The sequence below is a fragment of the Simochromis diagramma genome, unplaced genomic scaffold, assembly GCF_900408965.1.
Source record: "Simochromis diagramma unplaced genomic scaffold, fSimDia1.1 OVJJ01000531.1, whole genome shotgun sequence".
In the NCBI taxonomy this organism is placed as follows: domain Eukaryota; kingdom Metazoa; phylum Chordata; class Actinopteri; order Cichliformes; family Cichlidae; genus Simochromis; species Simochromis diagramma.
The window spans coordinates 651549-670269 of record NW_024387353.1 but is presented as its reverse complement, the minus strand read 5'-3'; the positions used below and the strand labels follow the sequence as shown (position 1 = coordinate 670269).

Sequence of the window (18721 nt, the reverse complement as noted above, 5' to 3'; positions counted from 1 at the left end):
CTTCAGACAATGAGTAACACAGCTAATGTTAAAAGCTTTTGAAATCACACAAAGCAATTTTGCAGACTCTCCAGAGAAAAAAATGCTATGTACTCACAAAGACCCACTTTTACTCTCCAGCACAGAAGACTCTGCATTTGGATGTAATCCAGCACACCTGGGGAGAGCAGTGGCTGAATAAAATGTTTCATGGAAAAAAGAATGAAAGTGTTGTGCTGCTAAATTCTGAGGTTCAAAGTCACAAATATTTATGTAAGAAAATGCCAAGAAGAGACCAGCAGTCCTGAGTCTGCATGCAAACTCAGCAGCTGTCCTGAGTCTGCATGCAAAACAAGAAATTTCCATAGCAGTAATACTTGCTCTTTCATATGTGCATTTATTCCTTGCTGTGGTACTTTAATGTTCCAAATAAAAAAGAAAAGCTCATTTTAAAGTACATTTTTTGCCATCCTGTCATCCTCGCAATATATATGGTTATGTGGTTCCTTCACAATTTCCCTAAATTTGCACTTCTCTTTTTCAGTCACAGTGCTTTTACAACAGTCACATGTTTTTTTAACGTGAAGGTTGCACAACATATGCAACAGGTATTATCAAAAGGGTGGTCCTGCCACTCGTAGCTGGTCCAACTGGTGGCACCACATGCACTGGCTCCATTGGGGTAATGAGATGTGGACAATAGTAGAAAGTCAGGACCACAAGCTGAAACTGACTGGATCAGAGGCAACTCTTTCAGCTATTCATATATTTTCACAGGGTATCAGATATCTGGAAAATCCATGATCCAATATCGTGTGTTGACAATAGTTGTCTCACTGTGTCACATAGTGCTCAGAGTTGGAGCAGTAAGGACAATACACTTGTAGCTCCTGTGGTTGCTGCTTGATGGTGAAGGGAACTCCAGTGTGGTGACACCTCCTGGGAGATCAGCACTGTGGAGAATGATTGTGGAGATATTTGGCCTTTGATCCTTGCGTCAGTCTTTCTGTGGGTCCCTATCTGCTTTAACAGCATCTCTAAGGATTTCAAACACAGATTTCTGTGTCCCCAGCTCATAGTCTAACAACTGTGCAAAAGTAGGGATGTGGATATGTTGAGGGTATTGCTGGGATTTATTTTTACCTTTAAGGCTTATATCTCATAATTACCATCACATATTTGTATTTTGTCTTTTACTCTAAACAGTGTATTGTAGAATAGTCTTGGATTCACTGGCAAACATAAACATTGAGAGGACGCCCTCACAGCAATGTGGCCTCAGCCATAAATCTGCTCTTATTTAATGCACTCTTCCCCTGTCTTTAAATCTACAGCCTAGACTGGAACACAAGAGGCATTTTTAATGGTAACAGCAGCGTTGCTTGTAAAAGGGTCATCTCCAAATAAGGAGAAAATTATAGAAGAAGAAATAATTTTTTCACCTTAGTAGACTCTTTATCACACATAATAAAAAAAGTGTTTACTGCCTGTGTGCAACAGCCAATTGTCCCTCAGCCAGTGAAAGGAGGTCCATGGCACCATGTAAAACTAATTTGAAATTCTAATTATTTTGATAATAAATTGTGAAAAATTCTAATTGGAGCACATTTGTCTTCTCTCATAAAAAGAACCCACAGTACAGTTATCTCTCGAACTCAGTTCTATCTTATGATAGCTTAAGAAGCAACCTCATTATATGTGACCAACACTAAAGCTCAAGATGGCCACTCTTTCCAAGCTGCTCAAGCATTACCAGTAGTGCCTGCACACACATCTATGCAAACCCCTTAAAGCCACATGGGTCATTCGTGTGGACGTTAGGGGCTTCCATCACTTCTGCATTGCATCTCACAGCCAACTGATGTGGTTTTCCATAATGTAAGAGAAGTAAGAGAAGACATGTCAGAATACAGTTGTCTCAAGTTAGTATTGTCATGATGGTACTAAGTGGAGGGCAGGACACAGGATTCACAGAGCAGAGGAAGAGACAGGACTTAAATACACACATGATAACAATAGTAGGGAATGCAGCTGTAAGTTATACAGACTAACAGGATATGGAAAGCAAAAGCGAACACACCGAACACAGGAAGAGAGACACTGTCAGAAAGAATGCTAACAACTGGCTGAACAATGGGCCAGGGGGAGAAACAAAGACGGGATCAAGACTGACTGGGGAGACAGAAGGGCAAACATGGAGAAGAAAATAAAACAAACTTAAAGAAAAGGCTGACAAAACATGGAATGTGAAAAACAGGGGAGTGATAACAAGAGAACCTAAAGACTAGAAATTGCAAATATTGGTAGTGCTGGTAGTGGGAGTGATTGAGGACTCGACTGGCTTCCAAGTTCCTGACTAGTTTTGGGATGCCAAATACAGGAGCACAGTAAGTGCTCCCATGTGTTGCAAAATACTCCGGTGTGGCCCGAAATCACTGTGCTGGCACCACTTTCTTTAAAGGCTGCTATATCGTCTTGTACAAAATATGGAGAAGCCACTGTGGTGCATTTGGTGAGAAATGGTCCAGATGATGTGTCAAATGAACAGTTACTTTTGTTATGCATGCCTAAATTTCTAACCCATGATGCATCAGTGGCTTTTTAATCATGAGTTTTACTTAGAGTTCTAGTAAATAGCCAATAAATTCATGAAACGAGAATCGAGAGTTAATGAAAGGACTCTGCTGATTTTCATTTGACAGTTTGATTAAAATCAGAACATGTAAAAAATTAATATCAACAATTCAAAGAAAGTACTGCTACAATCAATATATAAATGCTGCTAAAATATTTTAAAGAACTCAGAGTACTGTCACAATGGTCTGCCAGTTTTGTTACAGAGGGACACTTTGTCAGTTGAACAAGTTTGTGTTATGGATATAAGACTTTCCACCCCACTCAGGTTTCAGTGTTTTAATTTTAAGATGGTTAATACCTTGATTTTTTTTAGATGATGCAACCAGTAAAAAACTTTCCACACTAACCACAAATGGTTTAATTCCAGTGTGAATGACCTGGTGCTTGTTAAATGTGTCTATATACACTGACCAAAAAAATAAACACAACACTTTTGTTTTTGCTCCCATTTTTCATGAGCTGAACTTAAAGATCTAAAACATTTTCTACACACTCAAAGGACCCATTACTATCAAATATTGTTCACCAATCTGTCTAAATCTGTGATAGTGAGAACTTCTCCTTTGCTGAGATAATCCATTCCACCTCACAGGTGTGGTATTGTCAAGGTGCTGATTAGACAGCAGGAATATTGCACAGGTGTGCCTTTGACTGTCCACAATAAAAGGACACTCTAAAATATGCAGTTTGATCACACAGCACAATGCTACAGATGTCGCAAAACCAGTCAGTATCTGGTGTGGCCACCATTTTCCTCACACGGTCCAACACATCTAATGCAGATCTGTTGCACCTTGTGAGGCAAATGGTGTGCAATGGGCATAGAGTTGATCAGGTTGTTGATTGTGGGCTGTGGAATGTTGGTCCACTCCTCTTCAATACTTGCGCAAAGTTGCTGAATATTGGCAGGAAGTGGAACATGCTGTCATATACACTAAGCCGAGCGTCCCAAACTAATGGTGACATGTCTGGTGAGTATGCTGGCCATGCAAGAACTGGGATGTTTTCAGCTTCCAAGGAATTGTGTACAGATCCTTGCAATATGGGGTCATGCATTATCATGCTGTAATATGAAGTTATGGTCCTGGATAAATGGCACAACAACAGTCCTCAGGATCTCACATCATGCATAATAATAATAATGGATTGGATTTATATAGCGCTTTTCAAGGCACCCAAAGCGCTTTACAATGCCACTATTCATTCACTCTCACATTCACACACTGGTGGAGGCAGCTACGGTTGCAGCCACAGCTGCCCTGGGGCAGACTGACAGAAGCCAGGCTGCCATATCGCGCCATCGGCCCCTCTGGCCAACACCAGTAGGCGGTAGGGTAAATTTATTATATTACACTATATTATATTATATTACATTATATCCTCTTTCACATTAGAGCCACAACAGGACCCACTAGAACATGGGAACAAGTAAAAGTGAAATATAAGAATATTCTACAGAATGGTAATATTTATCACTTATATTGCTTTTAGTCTCTTGAAAAGAGACCCTGAAATAATCTGTTTGTTTGTTTATAACAGCAACCAAGAAAAAGGGCAGAGCAAAAAAAGACGGGTGGTGGTCCTGCACCCCCTCGTCAACAAGTTGGTTAGGTAAATAATACCCTCACGGGAATATCGATATCTCTCTATGAGCACACTGTCGCGCTGAGCTAAAGGATCCTGTCTATCCCGCAATATACGCTGAATTCTGAAAACTCTCCTTATCAATCTTGCACCTTCCGCAATGGGTGGCTCGCGTATACGGACAGGACATGGCTGCGACAGACTTCCCAAATCCACCTTCGCTTTTATAGCCGTGGTCTCTCATCTTGATTACACGACGTAATTTACAATTACTACTCTAACATATGAATTACATCTGAAATAATCAAATACATGAAATAGAATGATTAATAGTACATTTCCCTTTTTTTAGGAAATGACCTGTATGTATCTGTATGGAATCAATGAAAGGATCAAATACTGCATTATCTTTAGTTACATTGATAATATTTATTTATGGAAAAACAGTGGAAAAATATCGCTGTTGCTTTCGTATAAATTCAATAAATTAAAAAATAAATAAATAAAAATTCTAAGAAGTTATCAAAGAAGAAGGGATGAGAAACAGAAATGTATTTGCATCATACACATCTCTGTGTATTCAAAATGCCAACAATAAAATGCACTCGTGTTCATTGTCCATAACCCCACATCCACCATGGGCCACTCAATCCACAACGTTTACATCATCCACACGATGCAACACAAGCTGTCTGCCATCTGCCCTGAACACTAAAAACATCTGTCAACAGAACAACTCTCCAAAGTGCCAGACGCCATTGAATGTGAGCATTTGCCCACTCAAGTTGGTCACAGTGAAGAACTGCAGTCAGGTCCAGACCCCGATGAGGACGACAAGCATGATGATGAGCTTCCCTGAGACGGTTTCTGAAAGTTTCTTCAGAAACTCTTTGGTTATGTAAACCGATTGTTGCTGCAACTGTCTGGGTGGCTGGTCTCCACCTGGTCGGCCATTCTGGAGGTGAACATGCTGGATGTGGAGGTCCTTGGCCGGTGCTGTCACATGTAGTCTGTGATTGTGAGGCCGGTTGGATGTACTGCCAAATTCTCTGAAATGCCTTTGAAGATGGCTTACGGCAGAGAAATGAACATTCATTTCACAGGCAACAGTTCTGGTAGACATTCCTGCAGTCAGCATGCCAATTGCACGCGCCCTCAAAAGCTGCGACATCTGTAGCATTGTGCTGTGTGATCAAACTGCATATTTCAGAGTGGCGTTTTTTGTGGGCAGTCTAAGGCACACCTGTGCAACATTCATGCTGTCTAATCAGCACCTTGACATGCCACACCTGTGAGGTGGGATGGATGGTGATAACAAACAAAATTATATAACTCCAGTGTGGATCAGTTGATGATTTTTTTAAGGTACCGATTTGAGTAAATCCCTTTCCACCCTGGCCACATCCAAAACTTTTAACTCCAGCGTGTACGAGTTGATGTTTATTTAAACTACTAATATGAGTAAAAGCCTTTCCACACTGATCGCAGCTGAAAGGTTTAATTCCAGCATGCATGAGCTAATGTTGTTTCAACGTGCTATTCCGAGTAAAATCTTTTCCACACTGAGCACACTTGAATGGTTTAACTCCAGCATGGATACGCTGGTGTTGTTTTAAGCTGCCATTATGAGTAAAACACTTTCCACACTGATCACACTTTAATGGTTTAACTCCAGCATGGATGCGCTGGTGTTTTTTTAAGCTGCCATTCTAAGTAAAACACTTTCCACGCTGATCAAAGTTGAATGGTTTAAATCCAGTGTGGATGAGCTGATGTCTTTTTAGGCTGCCACTCTGAGTAAAACACTTTCCACACTGATCACAACTGAATGGTTTAAATCCAGTGTGGATGAGCTGATGATGTTTTAAGTGACTTTTCTGAGTAAAAGCCATTCCACACTGATCACAGCTGAATGGTTTAAATCCAGCATGGATGAGCTGATGTGCTGTTAAGTTACTTTTGGAAGTGAAAGACTTTCCACACTGATCACAGCTGAATGGTTCAAATCCAGTGTGGATGAGCTGATGTCTTTTTAGGCTGCCACTCTGAGTAAAAGCCATCCCACACTGGTCGCAGCTAAACGGTTTAACTCCAGTGTGGATGAGCTGATGTCTTTTCAAGCTGCTATTATCAGTAAAAGACTTTCCACAATGATCACATCTAAAGCTTCTGTCCCCTCTATCAGTGCGCTGGTGTCTTCTGGCTTGCTTCATAGTATTAAAAGTCTTTTTCACAGGGATCACAACTGGTTCGTCTGTACTCGCTGCCATTGTGTGGTTTTTGTTCATGTCATCAGTATGCAGAGTTTTCAGCATGATTTTCCTTCTTTTCCCTATGATAACAAAGAACCAAAATACAAAACCAAAATCTTCTTCTGTTTGTCTACCACCACTATGTCTGGTTGGTTAGCCACCACCATTTTGTCCGTCTGTATCTGGAAGTCCCACAGGATCTTAGCTCGGTCATTCTCCACCACCCTTGGGGGCATCTCCCATTTTGACCTCGGGACTTCCAGGTTATACTCGGCACAGATGTTCCTGTACACTATGCCGGCCACTTGGTTATGGCGTTCCATGTATGCCTTGCCTGCTAGCATCTTGCACCCTGCTGTTATGTGCTGGATTGTCTCTGGGGCATCTTTACACAGCCTGCACCTGGGGTCTTGCCTGGTGTGATAGACCCCAGCCTCTATGGATCTTGTACTCAGAGCTTGTTCTTGTGCTGCCATGATTAGTGCCTCTGTGCTGTCTTTCAGTCCAGCTTTGTCCAGCCACTGGTAGGATTTCTGGATATCAGCCACCTCCTCTATCTGCCGGTGGTACATACCGTGCAGGGGCCTGTCCTTCCATGATGGTTCCTCGTCTCCCTCCTCTTTCTTGGGTTTCTGCTGCCTGAGGTATTCACTGAGCACTCGGTCAGTTGGGGCCATCTTCCCAATGTATTCTTGGATGTTCGTTGTCTCATCCTGGACTGTGGTGCTGACACTCACCAGTCCCTGGCCCCCTTCCTTCCGCTTAGCGTACAGCCTCAGGGTGCTGGACTTGGGGTGAAACCCTCCATGCATGGTAAGGAGCTTTCTTGTCTTTATGTCAGTGGCTTCTATCTCCTCCTTTGGCCAGCCTATTACCCCAGCAGGGTACCTGATCACGGGCAGGGCGTAGGTGTTGATGGCCCGGATCTTGTTCTTACCATTCAGCTGACTCCTCAGGACTTGCCTGACCCTCTGCAGGTACTTGGTGGTTGCAGCCTTTCTAGCGGCCTCTTCATGGTTCCCATTTGCCTGCGGGATCCCCAGGTACTTGTAACTGTCCTCTATGTCTGCAATGTTGCCTTCTGGTAGTTCAATCCCCTCAGTTCTGACTACCTTCCCTCTCTTTGTTACCATCCGACTACACTTCTCCAGTCCAAACGACATTCCAATGTCATTGCTGTATACCTGGTAGTGTGGATCAGTGAATCGATGTCTTGTTCACTCTTGGCATACAGCTTGATGTCATCCATGTACAGGAGGTGGCTGACAACTGCTCCGTTCCGTAGTCGGTATCCGTAGCCAGTCTTGTTAATGATCTCACTGAGGGGGTTCAGGCCTATGCAGAACAGCAGTGGGGACAGAGCATCTCCTTGGTAGATCCCGCACTTGATGGTGACTTGTGCTATGGGCTTGGAGTTGGCCTCTAGTGTTGTACGCCACATCCCCATTGAGTTCCTGATGAAGGCTCTTAGGGTCCCATTGATCTTGTACAATTCTAGGCATTCCAGTATCCAGCTGTGGGGCATTGAGTCATAGGCCTTCTTGTAATCAATCCAGGCAGTGCACAGGTTGGTCAGTCTGGTCTTGCAGTCTCGGCTGACTGTTCTGTCTACCAGTAGCTGGTGTTTTGCGCCTCTGGTATTCTTGCCAATTCCTTTCTGTGTCCCGCTCATGTATTGACCCATGTGCCTGTTCATCTTAGCCGATATGATGCCTGACAGGAGCTTCCATGTAGTACTGAGGCAGGTTATTGGTCGGTAGTTGGAGGGGACCGGTCCCTTCTTGGGGTCCTTGGGGATCAGGACCGTCCGACCTTCGGTTAGCCATTCCGGGTGTCTCTCGTTAACTAGCAGCTGGTTCATTTGTGCTGCCAGACGCTCGTGGAGTGCAGTCAGCTTCTTTAGCCAGTAGGTGTGAACCATGTCGGGCCCTGGTGCTGTCCAACTCTTCATACTGGAGACCCTTTCTTGGATATCTGCCACTGTGATGGTTACTGGACCCTGTTCAGGGAGGTCGCTGTGGTCTGCCCTCAGATCCACTAGCCACTGAGCATTGCCGTTATGGGTTGCGTCCTTCTCCCATATGCTCTTCCAGTATTGCTCCGTCTCCAGCCTTGGTGGTGCTGTTCTCTTATTATTGTTCCCTTGCCACTGAGAGTACACCTTTGCTGGTTCTGTGGAGAACAGCTGGTTTATTCTCCTGCCTTCTATCTCTCTGGTGTACCTCCTCAAGCGGCTGGCCAAGGCTGTGAGTCTTTGCTTGGCAGTTTCCAAGGCCTCAGGTATGGACAGCTTGCTGTATTTCTTATGCACCTTCTTTGTCGCACCTTTCTGCAACTCCGTTAGTTGGCTAACCTCCCTCCGTGCTACTTTGATCTTGCCCTCTAGCCTCCTTCTCCATGGAGGGTACTGCCCCTTGTAGCTGTTCAACTTGTAGCCAAGCATCTCACTGATCACTGCTGCCGTATTGTAGATCAGCTTGTTAGTGTCGGTAATCGTGGTTGTAGGTATCGTCCGTAGTGCTGCATTAACATCATCTAGCAGACCTTCTGAGGGTACTTCACGTAATCTTGGTAACCGGCTACGGGGGATCCAGGTTTGAAGCTTGGCCATTATCCTATTTTTCAGGTCAGTTCCTCTCGCACTCAACGATCCTTCTCCTATCGCACTTGGGGCTATGTACCCAATCGCGGGTGGGGGTGATGATATCTCCCCCCTGACCTGGCGTGTGTGTATATATATATATATATATATATATATATATATATATATATACATACATACACACAGACACACACACACACACATATACATACACATACATACATACTTTATTCAAGTTTTCCATTAAATAAAGCCTGCAGACGAGTGGTGAGCGATAGCTAACATTCTTTAATCCAAACACACAAAGAACAGAAAACCAAGCTTGTGGAGAGCCTACATGACCGCGGGGCAGACGGTCAGTAGAGTCTCTCTGAGCCTAGCATGGCTCTCAGTTAACTACCTTCTTCAGGAACCAAAAGCAGTACACAGCTGTTTCACATCTTAAGGTTCACACTCCCTAGCTACCTCCCAGAGTCCTCGAAGAGACAAAAAACTCTTCCTGTGGAGTGGTCTGCTTCCCCCAACTTCCTTACTACACCCCCACCATTTGTCTTAATGTATGAGTGTGGAACATGTTTAAATCCAGTGGCACCAAGGCATTATACAATAAAATAATGTGATTAATACATAAATAAAAGAAATTCCTATACAGCCTTTTACAATCATATGCGAAATACGGCTGTATAAATGTGTCGCAGCCCCTGGCATGCACACTCACAACAATGGCTGAGCGTAAACAGTCATGTGTGGACATATTTTATCTCCACGAACAGCCAACACGCGGTTTGCGATACATGGGGTAAGAGAGTGAGGTGTTGTGGCAACACCTCTAACCTCGTCAAACACCTTAGGGTCAATCATATCACAGAATATGATGAGCTTATGTTGAGGCGAACTGAAGAGGAGGAGAGGGACAGGTGCTGCTAGGGCGAGATAGGCGTCTCTCGCAGAGTCCTTTAGTGCTGTAGGCAGGCAACATACTCAAATAGCGCACAATTTCAAGTTTTTTATTTCTATATGATAATTCTACATTATTAAGCAATATGAACAAGTAGTCTGATGTCCTGTAATCATTAGTAATCTATATTATTACAATTACATAATACAATTATATATTTTTTCTTCATGCATTAATCATCCAGGAAAGTAAATCTCCAAAAGCTGATTCTGTTCATCTGGACGTAGCGTTTTGTGGGAGAAACGTTTCGTCACTCATCCAAGTGACTTCTTCAGTCTCAGCTAACTGCAGTTTTCCCAATCTTATAAACAGTACATTTGCATAATGACTGAAACCAGCCCACTGAAGGAACAATGGGTTGGGAGGTCAGTTCCTTAATCTTAATTATGCAAATTCTCATGACCATTGACTAGGGCTGCACGATTTTGCATAAAATGAGAATCACGATTTTTTTGGCTTAGAATTGAGATCACGATTCTCTCACGATTTTCTTTTTGATTTGTCCTAATAAATGTTTTATCTACCCACTCCTTAAATATTTCAATTTACTGACACTTTGTCAGTTGAACAAGTTTGTGTTATCGATATAAGACTTCCCACCCCATTCACGTTTCAGTGTTTTAATTTTAAGATGGTTGATATCTTTATTTTTTTAGATGATTAAACTAGACTTTCTACACTGACCACAAATGCTTTAATTCCAGTGTGAATGATCTGGTGCTTTTTAAATGTGTCTATATAAGTAAAAGCCTCCACAGTGATCACAAAACAATTATTTGACTCCAGTGTGGATGAGTTGATGTTTTCTTAAATTACTAATATGAGTAAAAGATTTTCCACACTGGCCACAGACAAAAGATTTAACTCCAGTGTGGATGAGTTGATGTTTTCTTAAATTACTAATATGAGTAAAAGACTTTCCACACTGGCCACAGACAAATGATTTAACTCCAGCATGGATTAGCTGATGAGCTTTTAAGTGACTTCTATGAGTAAAAGACTTTCCACATTGATCACAGGTGAATGCTTTAACTCCAGCATGGATGAGCAGATGTTGTTTTAAGTGACTATTGCGATTAAAAGCCTTTCCACACTGATTGCAGCTGAATGGTTTAATTCCAGCATGGATGAGCTGATGTTGTTTCAAGTGACTTTTGTGAGTAAAACAGTTTCCACACTGATCACACCTAAAAGGTTTTACTCCAGTGTGGATGAGCTGATGTTCTTTTAAGTGACTTTTGTGAGTAAAGGAGTTTCCACACTGATCACACCTAAAAGGTTTAACTCCAGCATGGATGAGCTGATGTTCTTTTAAGTGACTTTTGCGAGTAAAAGACTTTCCACACTGATCACAGCTGAACGGTTTAACCCCAGCATGGATAAACTGATGTTCTTTAAAGTTCCTTTTGTGAGTAAAAGCCTTTCCACACTGATTACAGCTAAATGGTTTAACACCAGAGTGGATAAGCTGATGTTTTTTTAAGCTTCCATCCTGAGTAAAAGCCTTCCCACACTGTTCACAGCTGAATGGTTTAAATCCAGTGTGGATGAGCTGATGTCCTTTTAAGTTACTTTTGGAAGTGAAAGCCTTTCCACACTGTTCACAGCTGAATGGTTTAAATCCAGTGTGGATGAGCTGATGTCCTTTTAAGTTACTTTTGGAAGTGAAAGACTTTCCACACTGTTCACAGCTGAATGGTTTAAATCCAGTGTGGATGAGCTGATGTTTTTTTAAATTGTGATGCTGAGAAAAAGACTTTCCACACCGATCACAGCTAAAGGGTTTAACTTCAGCATGGATGAGCTGATGTCTTTTTAAGCTGCTATTATGAGTAAAAGACTTTCCACAACGATCACATCTAAAGCTTCTGTCCCCACTATCGGTGCGCTGGTGTCTTCTGGCTTGCTTCATAGTGGTAAAAGTCTTTTCCACAGGGATCACAGCTGGTTTATCTGTACTTGTTGGCGTTGGGTGGGTTATCTTTAGGTCATCAGTGTGCTGAGGTTTTGGCTTGCTTTTCCTTCTTTTGCCTATGATGACAAAGAACCAAAATAGTGACATGCAGTTATGGAACAACAAAACCTACAAAAAAAAAAAGAATATAGTTTTGTTTTTTTTTACACCGTGTAAGAATATTCAACACTGCTATCAATACATTTTTCAAAAATTGTCTCTGTGCAAAATGGGTTTAAAAACACAAACAACTGTGGGATACTGTTTGTCCATGATTTGCACTGGGGTAACAAATTGGCACAGCACTGATCCTGTGACAAGGTAGGTATCACCAACTAAATTTGTGCCCCCTGCATTGTGAGCATTCGCTGGGCACTGTTAGATTTGTATTGTTGGTTGTCATTTATGCTTAGAAGTATCTACTCATATATACTTATAATCAATGTCATGTTGGTAGAGGTTTGATCCTTCTGTGTGCCTCCCAGAGCACTCTGGCATGCACATACAACTTAAGGTCAGGAGAGAGGTCATATCTGCTCTTACTGATTTATGGTATAGAAGGACACCTACTCTGTATCTGGTTAAGTATAAGAGCCTTTTGTTTAGATGGACCGCCAGACTCCTGGCACCAGCTTTGGGGAGTCTTCACGGGGTCACATCTTGACCCCCCCCCCACACACACAAGGTATTCTTTGTCCACATGTATACCTATATGAAACGTCATATGTTAATGAACCTATGCATATTCATGTAACCACAATAAAAGGAGTGCTATTGGGAAACTGGCTGAGAGTCTGACGGAGGTCAAGTCGGTGGAACGACACTTGGCTCCAGGCAGGTAACACAAAGAACTTTGCCTACTCGTGTATTGCTTTTGCTGTGTAGTATATTCTCTTGAACGTTCCAGCGAATAGGTTTAAGCTAGAAACCTATCAGGCACGGACTGCGGATCCAGTTTGCTCTGCCTCCATTACAAACGATTAGACGTGGAAGTAGTAATGTTTGAGTTTTGTGATAAAGCAAAAAATGAGTGGATTACATTACCATTCAGTTTGAGGGTTACAACAGAAAATTATATATTTATTGTTCTCACGAGGTACCGGACGGGATTATTTTAACAAACAAAGAACATTTTTTCTCCTGTAACTTTACTGTATGAAGAGCTAAAACCTCCAACATTTCAGGAGTAGTTAGTCGTTATTTTCTAGTCATTTGCTTGGAAGGAAGTTGGTTTGGAAGCATATTTGGCAATGCATCAACGTCTGCTTTGCATTTGTGTGAAACCCCATTAAAAAAAACAACCTTGTATTATTCTAGCAGTGTGTGACAAAGTGGCTAGGACTGAATTCATTTACCATTTGTATATATTGTTATTTTGAGGTCTGTTATCTTATAGTCAAGATCCATCAGGTGCTCCATCAGTTGCAAAACCAATAGACTAAAAACCACCTTCTTCCCGTGGGCTGTCAAAACTTTTAATGCAAACTAAGAACGTGAACAGACTTCTTCCATACAATAACTCTCTTGCTGCTGTTCATTGACTATGTTGCTGCCATCCCATGTGCAATATCTTAGTCTTTCCTTGTTCTGTGCAATATTTTGGTCATCTATTTTTTTGGTGCTATGTTTTACCCCCTGTGCTATATTTAGGTCTCTGTAAAAAAGTCCTGACTTTTATAGCAGATAACCCCCTGAAAATATTCTCCAGTAAATCCAAAAAGGAAGAAAACCACGAATCGACATATGAACATTACCTGATGCTGCTGAACTGAAGTAGAGCAATGTTGAAGAGGTTTTATTAGAGAAATGGCTACGCATTTTGCAATTTGGCATCGTTTGTAAAAGTTTAAATTTCTTCAGTAGAAATGAGCAGAAATTAAGCTTTCTGGTCAGATGGCACTTTAAAAAAACCAAACAAACAAAAACAATGGGCAGCAACACTGTACACATCGGTAGACTGATGCATGATAAGCAAGCAAATAATGCAAAAAACTGATTTTTTTTATAATGGCAAACTAGTCTTGAACTACACTGAGAGAGCTGTAGAGCAAGTGTGATTAGTGGTGGAAGCAAGACAGCAAATGCAAGAGGGAATTCATGACAATATTTATCAAACATGAAGCATAATTTTGATGCTCTTTTGCTTCTGGTTCAGTGAATTTAGTCCGACAGTGATACAACCTGTAGTTTCAGAATCTGTGAGATGTCGACTTTCAGCACCAGATGGCAGGTCGGCGCGTTATATTTAAATATTTTGGCGGAATCTGTTTGCCTGCTCTTTAATCATTATTGTGTTATTCAAACTACAATACATTTCAATCAGGGAAATTTATTTTTTCAAACCACCCATCATCAAGCCTTGAAACCTGGTGCGACTAACTCCTACAAGTGTTCCAACCTTTCTGAATTACTTACAAACTGCTCTGTCTGCATAAAAGCAGTGTTGGAACACACTGTGGTAAGATATCCTTATGAGCATCAGTTGAACATTATTGTACTGCAGAAAGTGATGTTTTGCCACAAAAAAGGTGAGGAACAAGGCAGTTAACTCTAGAAGAGAGAAATTGCAAAGAAAGTCAAGGGGTCAATGAATACATTTTCCTTCACCATTCAAAAGCCCTCAGAAACTGGGACAACTCTGACAGGAAGAGGTCTGGCAGACCCAAAGCCACAACTGAATACCAGGACAGGTTTCTGAGAGTTGACAGGTTGTGTAACAGCTGAGTCACAGGACAAAAGCTTCAAGCACATAAATAGTGGTCATAGTAATCAAGTGTCAGTTGCAACAGTGAATAGAAGACTTCAAGCTGCAGGTTTGATAGGATGAGTTGCAGCAAGAAAGCCAATGCTGAGACATCAGAATAAGAAGAATCAGTATAAGAGGTTTCCCTGAGCCATGAAACACTGCCATTGAACTACGGAAGACTGGAAGGTATAATGAATCAAAATTTGAAATCTTTGGTTCATCACGCAGAACTTGTGCAGCACATATGGAAAGAACTTTTTGAAGAATATAAAGAATAAAACAGGTGTGTTCAGCTGTTTTATCTGCCAGGCCTATAAATTGATTCCATGATTTCTTTGTTTAACTCCAACTCATTATTTATACTATGGTTTCGTTTCAGAGTGCAATGAAACACTAAGCTACATAATTTTCAATTGAAAAAAATCCAGAAATTAGGGTGTTCTACCATTTTTGACCGGTAGGGTACGCTTCCACTCAAAAGTTGGACACACACGCTCATTTAATGGTTTTTACTTTTACTAATTTATTTTACTAATTTCTACTTTATAGCTATATACGTCAAATATATGAAGCGAGATAAAAGGAATTATGTGGCAAAGAAAACAATAATGAATAACTGTAAAATATATTATGTCTTATATTTTAGACTCAAAGTGACATCAAATAGATATTCATTTTTCCATTCAGTGTGGGTATGTACCACAAATATATATTTTTTTAAACAGAAGCAATGTTTTCGAAGTATTTCGGTGACAAAAGAAAGATTAGAAACATTAAGGAATACTAGTTGCTTTACATTATTTTTCTTTAGCAATGATTTGTCCCACATTTGGTATAAACTGGCAAGATGCCAGTGTGTGCAGGATAAATGTTATTATTACTAACAATAATCATAATAACAGCAGCTTAATGTCTGTAGAATAGTGGTGGTGATTTTATTTTTGTCACCTTTTATGAAGAACAGATGTTTCTCACTGCAGTGGCTGAGCTGCTCCTCCATCAGACTCTCCTCCTCCCATCAGTCGCCTGTGTCATCAAACAGATCTTTATTTTTCTATTCAGTGATTTATTGTACGGCACTACCTAAGAGCATTGTATTGTATTAGGGCTGCACGATTTTGCATAAAATGAGAATCACGATTTTTTGGCTTAGAATTGAGATCACGATTCTCTCACGATTTTCTTTTCCAGTATAAATATTTATTGCACTTATTAACTGCACATCAACTTCGTAACAGTTGAGACTGAACATAAAAACAATAAATAAACATAAAAACAACAAATGTCTCACATTTTGTCGTTGCTGCTAAATGTTGTACTGCTTGAAATTCCGTCTTCACCGTTGCTCGACGCTGCGTGTATAGAGCAGGTAGTGCAACAATAGAAAAATAGCTGCGGGACGGCACTGTGTAGCGTTTGTCTAGGGTGTTGATCATTCTCCTAAATCCCTCGTTTTGCACAGTGTTGATGGGAGCCATATCTTTGGTCAGGTGATAAGTGATAAGCCTCCGTAATTTCTTTGTGCCTGCGGGAGTTCGACGGGTATAGGGAAACGCTGTATAAGGTTCCCGTTATTGATGTTTGGGTGGTTGACCGGGACGGATTTTCTCCTGTCACTTTCTTGTCATCCCTGACCTGCTCTCCGTTGTTTTTTCCCTGCTAATTTTAGCATGACACGGCACAGCTTCTGTATCATGTGGTATAAGGCTCCGCCCTTGTCATTTGTTGAGCAGGAAGAGTGAGCGCTTGTTTTCATGCAGATTACGTCCCGGATCAAAATGCGGTACAATCGTCGTCGTCTTTTTTTTTTTTTTTTTTTTTTTTTTTTTAAATCGTTGTCATTTAAAATGAGATCGCACATAAGTATGAATCGAGATCGCGATTTTCTAACGATTAATCGTGCAGCCCTATATTGTATAGAATTATTCTTACTCATACATTCAGTACCAACATTAGAATCAGATTCAGAGAAACTATTAATCGCAGAGTGAAACTGAGTTGTCATAGAAGCAAATATGCAACAAAGAACAAGCACTCATACAAATGAGCCTAGAAACAGTTATGATGGATCAATATTAAGACAAATACAGAGATATATAAATAAAAAGCAAAATTATTGAAAGCAAAATAATTAAAACAAAATAGTAAGATTAAACAGAAAGAAAATGAAAAAGACAGAACCGCAAACGAAACTAAAGAACATTACGTAGACATGGAGCTGCTACAACAGGCTGCCACTAGAACAGTGCCAATTTAAAGACACATTACTGGTTGGTCTCTGAAAGTTTATTCTGGACGTTTTCAGCAGGAGAAACGTTTCGTCACTCATCCAAGTTGACGAAACGTTTCTCCCACTGAAGACGTCCAGATGAACACAATCAAATTTGGGGGTTTACTTACCTGGATAATTGAGCATGCATCAAGGCGTATTACTGGTTGGTGATTCTGTTATTAATTGTGGATTATGCTGTATTTTATCCATCTCATATAATCGTAATTTTCAGTACACCACCTTCAAAAGAAGTAAAACAAATAGCTGAACTCAAATGATTAAACATTTAAGTCTTGCTGCTGGAAGCTCCAGGCAGACAAACCGAGACGTTAAACACAAGGAACAAACGAAAAAAAATAGCTAAGAGAGAGAAACCCTGTAAACAGTTATAGAGTTGAGCAACCAATGTAGTTATAATGTACTCACTCTGGATCCCCTCTCAGAATACCCCGACCTAAAGATCCACCAGCGGAGAAGGAGACACGTGGGCTTTGTAGTTGGAGTAGGACTAGTAGAGACAGTGGGCTATCTGACCTCCCAGCATGTTACTGGCTACCTTGCGGAGAGAACAAGCTGTGTGAGCTACGAGAGCGTATATCTTTCCAAACACGCATCAGAAACAGAAATGCGGTCTGCCGGAGACCAGAGGAGAAGCAGAAAGGAAGCTCAGCACAGCCACACGATCTTTGCCATAGCCGGCTTGAAAATAAAACCTAAAGTTCCCCTTGGAAGACAACACGTATGATGACTGTGGTTATACTCTTTATTCCTTAAGCGAACTTTCTGCTGTTTAAACGCGCCGGGAGCTTCTTCTTCTTCTTCTTCTTCTTCTTGTTTGATGGCAGTTTGCGACCGAGGTTTCTGGAGCATTACCGCCACCAACTGGAACAGAAAAATAAAACATGTTCTATTGTCTCTTATTGAAAACAAGTCTTATTTCCATCTACCATGTTTCCCCAATTTACAGAATGTATTGTTAGTCAGATGTTTATTTCATCCTTACTTTCATTGAATATTATGAAGCCACTGGTCAGTTCTTTCTTCTTCGTACTGTTTCTGGCACTGACCTTTTTTTAGTTACTGATTTCATTTCTTTGCTCAGCTCACTCCACTCCCCACTCATTGCATAACATTTAAAACTGTTTAACATTTATCAATTATCAATTAAAAATGTACTGTCGACTGTCAATAGAGTTATTAGATGGAGAAGTATGACTCTCTTCAGTCAATGAGTAACACAGCTAATGTTAAAATCTTTTGAAATCACACAAAGCAATTTTGCAGACTCTCCAGAGGAGAAAAAAAAAGTACTGACCAGCTGCTCTGCAACTGCTTTACTGGCCCGAATCACTTTGTCTTAGCAGTGCTCTTTGGTACGGTCCTTTTCTGTGGCCACCACATTCACGTGAGCTTCTTCTTTTTTCTTTTTTTTTTTTAAATTTATGAACTCACAAAGAGCCTCTTTTACCAGCACAGAAGACTCTGCATTTGAATCTAATCCAGCACACCTGGGGAGAGCAGTGGCTGAATGAAATGTTTGATGGAAAAAAGAATTGAAGTGTTGTGCTGCTAAATTCTGAGGTTCAAAATCAAAAATATTTATGTAAGAAAATGCCAAGAGGAGACCAGCAGTCCTGAGTCTGTATGCAAAACAAGAAATCTCCATAGCAGTGATACTTGCTCTTTCATATGTGCATTTATTCTTTGCTGTGGTACTTTGATGTTCCTTGATCCTGT

At 41.0% G+C, this 18721-nt stretch overlaps 1 protein-coding gene across 2 annotated transcripts; it reads right to left on the bottom strand.

The window, feature by feature from the left end:
- Positions 1–10434: 10434 nt before the first annotated feature.
- Positions 10435–18122, bottom strand: LOC120718536 (zinc finger protein OZF-like). Of its 2 annotated transcripts, XM_040007074.1 has the most exons (4): positions 17411–18122; positions 17113–17224; positions 15661–15738; positions 10435–12043 (listed from the first exon to the last, which is right to left on the bottom strand). In XM_040007074.1, the coding sequence occupies exons 3-4, from the start codon at positions 15710–15712 to the stop codon at positions 10785–10787; spliced, it is 1311 nt and encodes a 436-aa protein (XP_039863008.1). In that variant the 5' UTR covers positions 15713–15738; positions 17113–17224; positions 17411–18122; the 3' UTR covers positions 10435–10784. The 2 variants fall into 2 exon arrangements, with proteins under 2 accessions (XP_039863008.1, XP_039863007.1); XM_040007073.1 differs by lacking the exon at positions 17113–17224 and having other exon boundaries at positions 17411–18118.
- Positions 18123–18721: the final 599 nt, after the last annotated feature.